The following is a 6,515-nucleotide window of genomic DNA, read 5'->3' as shown; positions in this document are numbered from 1 at the left end:
GGACATGAAGCATTTTTCACCGAAAGGAGAAAACACTTGTGGGGTGAATGGGAAAGCACGAATCCTTTGCTCTAGACAGCAAAAAATACTTCTTGCGGGGGGCGGGGGCACCACAGAAAAGTGAAATTGTAACTCAGTATGAGGAAGAATTACTTGACAAATTAGAATTGCCTGAGAATGAAATTCCAAAATGATCAGAAACTTACAAGCAGTGGCTCGCTGATTATTTATCAGTAGCAGACTGTGAGGTCCTTCAATGGGAGAGGCTGTTTCCATTGTTCTTACCTAGAGCCTTGGAGAGTGCTTGGCACGTTGTGTTTGTTCACTGAATATTCATTACACAACTTTTAAAAGCGATTTCTCCCTGAGGTGGTGCGCTGAGGCAGAGTACACTGAAGACTCTGCCAACACATGGGCTCATGATCTTTGACAAAAATATGCATGTGGCGATGTATCAGGGCCTAACGAAGCAGACTTTCACATCCTTACAGCAAAGTCGGTGGAACTGTTGCTTCTCTTAAACTCTAAGCACCTCTGTTGCTGTTACATTTTTTTTCTCTTCCTTTAGGAGGAAGAAGGGTTTGACACAAGTGTGGATTTACCAAGGATGCCAGGGTTATGTACAAAGCCACACGTGCTAATTAAATCAAATTTCTACATAGGAGTTTAAAAGAAATCCATCTTCTAGAACCATCATGGGTCTGAGTGGTGAGAACACTTGGGTAATGCTCGTGTGAGTGGATTCAAGCTTTCAAGCGGAGGAGAAAGCCACTTTTCGAAGTCCTATTTAGGACTTTAATTTCTATTTTATCCCTTTTATATGTTAATACATATCTAAAATACACTTCATAAACTTATACTTCACTATTTTATATTAAGAACCTGTTGATTTGCTTTGTGTCTTTTTTTGTATGTTATTTCTTTTAGTCCACTCAGAGGTCTTTTGAAAGAGACAAAAAGAGCTTTATTTACAGTTACTTTATGAGTCAAAGAAAGTTATGCAGAGATAAATGATAATAAGGCAATTACTTGATGCTGTTTTCATCTTATTTGAGAATCTATACAGTTTCTTTTCCCCAAGTAATCACAGCTATTTGTATAATCAAATCCAATGCAACTTGACACCAACTCTCCACTAAGGGTCTTCAGATGCTGCAGGATTCTTCCTTGTTATCTCATCATATAAATATACTCAAAACACATTTCTGATTCCGTGAAGTACTGCCACTGACTCAGCTCTGGCTCATGTAACAGTACTCGTAAGATACGTATGGTGCACGTGGATATCAACCTTACTTCTTTTAAAAAACACTAAACACAGCAACGTGCTTTGGAGAAGCCATGCTTTTGGCATTTTACATTTAATGCTGTCGTTCAATGCTTCCCGTAGCTGTTAAGTGCCCTCATTTAAATGGAACACATGTGGATGCAGCGCTCTGTGGATCTACTCACAGGCAAACTTGCTCAACATGCCCTAGCTATATAGGCAGCTGACTGGGAGAGCCTAAGATGCTTTCCAAATAAAAGCCAGTAACTTCCTTCCCTCTCTCTTATGAGCTATAAAACACTTTCCCTCTTCTTGATTTAATTTGTATGCTAGAGATTTTTCTGCTCTAGGGATGAAAATGGAAGACCAGGGAAGAAAGTAGATGAAATAAAGATGATTCAAAGATTTGAAATATTTTATCCTCACTTGAGATACAGTAAATTATTTTTCTCCTTTCAGTAACCATCATTGCCCTTGATCTTGAAATCACTCAAAGCCTAGCCAATGGGTCGCGTGTTACGCCGTGGAGAGAGATGAAGCACTGGTGCCTGAGCAGATTGCACTAGATGGATCATATTTACACTTATGAAATACCGCAAATGTAAGAATGCCATTTTTTCTCATCACTGAGTATTTATTATATATAACAAATACATGGGAAAGAAAAACTATATTGTGTGATATAAATAGTTTATTTACATTACAGAAAAAACATCAAGACAATGTATACTATTTCAAATATATCCATACATAATCAAATATAGCTGTAGTACATGTTTTCATTGGTGTAGATTACCACAAATGCAAGGCAACATGTGTAGGTCTCTTGTCTTACTCTCTTGTCTACAATACTGTACTAAGCAGTCCCGGCTCATGGCAGGCAGCCACTGTGAAGCGTGCTCCTTCAGATCAGCCTCGTGGATGCTCTGGTCGTGTTGTCGGAGCTGTAGTGGCCTGTGTTTTGCTTCTGTCTGTGAATTCGGTTGCTTCTGGGGCATTTCCTAGAAGATAGGAAAAGTTTACAAACCTTAGGCCAGTGCCATCGCCTAGAGTTTGGTCCTACACTAACAGAGGGAGGCTGTGGATGAAGCAGACCATGAGAGCATTTTAGAAGCAATCACTGATGACCCACAGGAGGGGGATGCTTTATGCTCTGCTTCTCCCATGGCTCTCCGCGCATCTGGAGAACGCACGGCAGTGGCCAAGGCTGGCGAGGAATGCACTGCCTCATTCTCGACTGCTCCTCCTTAATGCACAAGGATGGGGGGCGGGGGGCGTGCTGCAGGGGAGCAAGCCTTGGGCCTGCCACATTTTACTTTAAAAGTCTTCAACAATTTTATGTTTTAGATGTTGAGGATAGATGGTTTATTCACATTTCAATGGTACAAGTGAAAAATCTTATCATGGCAAAGAATAAGCCAACTGTTAATAGATCAGATATGTAATAGAAAGGGAGGCTGTTTTGGTTGAGTCGAATGCCATTTTTGTCCATTAATACTAGAGACATAAATGGGTCCTAATTGCGTAGCTTCTATAAAAAGCTAATCCTCAATAAAATTATCTGAAAATCACTGTTCTGGTGTTTTTCTTATGTAATAAAACATGCATTTGATCACGCAAATGAAATAATGCAAAGTTCATGTAAAGCCCTATTATAACAAGCTGAGAGGGATGGTACATGCATACAGCATGGATAACGTGTGTGGATATTTGTGGTTTGGTGGGAGACGCATCTGTGAAAAATGAACAGGAGCTAGGAATCACATTCCTGGCAAGTATGTGCTAGACACGAAGTGCCTGGAGATCTGACTGCTCCACAGGGCCACTTTAACTTTGGAACAGAACTCTAGACACCCGGATGTGACACACACTTTTTAGGAAGAAGACAGGCATTTGATTAAAACATAAAGATGAAAAGAAATTACCAACAATAAAGGAAAGAAGGGGAGTTAAGAGGAGAAGGAAATTTAAAAATGAAGAGAGGTGAGAACAACATCACAAGAAAACTGTAAAGAACAAAAGGGTCCATGCTGGGTGTGATTCTGTCCCTGGATATTTTGGAACAGACCTCAACAAACAAGGGCTGTCCGGTCACCAGGGAAGAATGGCTCTGGTGGGTGAGGTGTGAGCTCGTTGTAAAGCCTGATTTCCAGGCAGAGTATTTTCCAGGGAAGGAAGTGAATCCACTGTGGGATGTGGTGCATATTATTGAGGAGCATGACGCTTGACAGGCTTTGGACAGCTTAGTGGTCCAAGCACAGATTTATGAAATACATTATAGTGATGCTGATTTAGTTCATGTGCTTTGTCTTTTAAAAATAAACAGAGCATAAGATAAGTTTTAACATTGAAAATGAAAAAAAAGCCACATATGCCTTGAAAATACAGCTTCCTCCAATCTGGAGTTTGGTGTATCTAGTCTTGGGCCTGGGAGTATGCCAAGCCGTGGCCGGCCGCAGGCCGTCTGCGCAGGGGCCCAGTGGCAGGCGGTGGAGGAGCACGCCGGGGCACTGGCATGTCCCTTGTTCCCAGCTGTGTGACCTCAACGCTCTGCCCCGCTGTGAAAAGGAAGCTGACTGTCCATTCATGTAGTTAGCGTGTGTATCTGTCTGTGCACACACACACACAAATACAGAACACACACCTGTATCTGCACAGTTCCTTGCCGGGCTAGGATTCTAGGTATGCTGCTATCCTTAGTGCGTGGAAATGACGCTGGGATTACCAGGAGAGCTGAGGCTTCGGCTGAAATATTTAGTCTTCCTTCCAACACACAAAACAATAAGCAAAGCATTCTGCCATTATCCCCGTTAAAGATGAGTTTCGGTTGCCGCGCACTGGCGCTCCCTAGACCTTAGAAAGCTCAGTTCTTTAGAGCAGTGCCCTGCATCTCGGATTCTTGCTATTTTGCCGCTTTATACTCAGTATTTTTGGCTTCTTGAATTTTCTTTGTGTTCCCCAGGACTATCTGAACATAATCCACTGACTCACTTGGCCTCGAAGCGCGAGAGTGGAGCTGATGAACTCACCCTGTGCCGAGCAGCCCGGGGCTCCTGTCATGATCTTCCCTTAAGCCTTTAGGCCCCGCCAGGATTTACGAACCACATTTTGTCTTTTTCAAGAGCAAATGCCACACTTGTCCTCACAGAAGACAGTGTGTTTCAGATACAGAGACCGGCTTTATTTTTTAAAGATATGCTTTTATTTTCTTATTTTTTAAAAAAAGTTATTTTGGGAAGCATTTGGATTCACTGGGGCCTGCACAAATGAATAAAAATCTAAATGCCCCAGAGATCTGGCGAAAATCTTAAACAGCTTTCTTGGAACCTTTTAAAGGAGAGTGAAAACAGGTCAGAGAGAGGTGCTTCCATAGCTTTTCCAGTGTGCAAGGCAGAAAGGCCACGTGCATGGTTTTGACTCTAACTCTTAGCTGCCGCAGATTGGCACACGCATGAAGTTAAGCACATCTTGAGCTTCGCCTCTCGCCTTGCCCTGGTGCCAGACATCACTAGTCAATCAGTTTGCTTTCTGGATGAAACCCCTATTCTCTTTTACCTGGTTCTCTCATCCTGGATTGGATGGGAGCTCGAGATGAAAATCTGTTGTGACATTTTCTTTCTTTCTTTCCTTCTTTCTTTCTTTCTTTCTTTCTTTCTTTCTTTCTTTCTTTCTTTCTTTCTTTCCTTTCTTCCGTCCGTCCGTCCGTCCGTCCGTCCGTCCTTCTTTTCTTTGTATTTTAGGGAAGGGTCTACAGGGTGTTCAGGGTCTTATTACTAGATTGGACTTGTAGTGATCTGCCTTTTTACAGCCCCCAGGGGCTCGGATTACAGGTGCGTCCCACCATGCCCAGTCTCAACCGCAGTCTCAGTGCGCTGGGGCAGGGCCGGTATGGCAGGCCCGGGCCCCTGCGCCTGCTTGCTGTTGTGACATTTTCTGCATGTTTTCCTTACCATCCACATTCATTTACTATACCTTAAAAGTCTTTCTCATTACAATTCTTTTTACTGTGCTGTTCAGGTTAGGGAGACACCTCAGAAGTCTAAGTGCCTGCCTGGCAAGCCCAAGGATTTGAGTTTGATCCCCAGTACCACATGCAGTGCCACCCTGGAACCAGGCGTGGTGGGAGCTGGGGAGGCCCAGAGCTGGGGAGGCTGAGACAGGAGGATCACTATGAGTCCAAGCTGGGTAGTGAGACCCTGTACCAAATAAATAAATAATTAAAAACAATATGTTGTTCAGAGCTACTCTGGCATCTTAGGGTAAAAGTATTTGTTGTTTATACCAAGTATATCAGGTTTGGCCTTCGACTTGGAAATCCAAGTGCTATGTGTGGCCGGTATGATCCAGTGACTTCCTCAGCCTTGGGGAAAATTCACCTTGACCTCTTCTGGAGTACTGATTCAGGCAGCTGGGAATACAGTGTCTTATTAAAAGGCTGTCAGCACTATGAGTGAAGACTGAGCTTTTTTAGAAAAGACAAAGGCATATTTAAACCAAGGTTGAAATTATGTGTTATAATACTAGAAAATTAAGAACATAACTCAGAAAACAAATGATCTCAATCATAATGCAATGATGACGAAAATAATTTGCCTCATGAAAATCGGTGCTTTTCCACGCTGGCTGCTCAAATGCTCTCCTGAGGAGGAAACGGGACTTGCGGAGAGTGGGAGGCCGGGTGTTCACAGTGAGCCGCACCGCAGGGCGGGCGCGATTAAATACAGGCCGCCGCGGCCTCGCCGGAGCGGCCGCCCGCGCAGCACTGACCTTGTGATGCAGAGGACAACCACGCAGATGACGGCGATCTGAACCGTTCCGATCACGGCCGCGATCAAGACGTACTGAAAGCGCACAGGCCCGGGAACCACGTACAGAACACTGTAGTCCTTTTTTTCACAGTGTTGTCCAGTGTAGCCGGCATCACACCTGGAAGAGATCAGCGTCCGAAGGCCTGCAGCAGCCGGCAGGCTTGTTGGTCTGGGTGGCCAGCAGCACCGAGCTTCACCCGGCCCGCAGGGGGTCTTGTTTCTTTGGTGTCAATTTCTAAATAAGGACTACTTTGTAGCTACGGTTCTCAACTGTTTATTCCCAACAAGATTTTTTGTGCTTGTGGGACAAAAGATAGAGAGGTTTGTATCTACTCAACTGTGAAGTACTCAACTGTGAAGACAAGATTGCTAGATAATTTGATTCTGACGACAATTTAGACAATGATGTCCAAGGGTAATATTGTTTCATTTTTTGTAGG

The 6,515-nt window shown here is 43.6% G+C and overlaps 1 protein-coding gene across 1 annotated transcript in view; it reads right to left on the bottom strand.

Moving 5' to 3' along the window:
- Nucleotides 1-1,880: 1,880 nt before the first annotated feature.
- Tmeff2 (transmembrane protein with EGF like and two follistatin like domains 2) overlaps nt 1,881-6,515 on the bottom strand; it is a 251,043-nt gene continuing 246,408 nt past the window's right edge. The window contains exons 9-10 of the mRNA XM_004628614.2: nt 6,035-6,193; nt 1,881-2,268 (exon numbers count right to left, since the gene is read on the bottom strand). Coding sequence (XP_004628671.1) covers nt 2,172-2,268; nt 6,035-6,193 — 256 coding nt within the window. The 3' untranslated portion in view covers nt 1,881-2,171. The remainder of the gene's footprint in view (nt 2,269-6,034; nt 6,194-6,515) is intronic.

Source organism: Octodon degus, unplaced genomic scaffold (assembly GCF_000260255.1).
Source record: "Octodon degus isolate 3935 unplaced genomic scaffold, OctDeg1.0 scaffold00025, whole genome shotgun sequence".
Taxonomy (NCBI): domain Eukaryota; kingdom Metazoa; phylum Chordata; class Mammalia; order Rodentia; family Octodontidae; genus Octodon; species Octodon degus.
The sequence above is the reverse complement of the archived record's forward strand: the minus strand, read 5'-3'. Positions and strand labels throughout refer to the sequence as shown.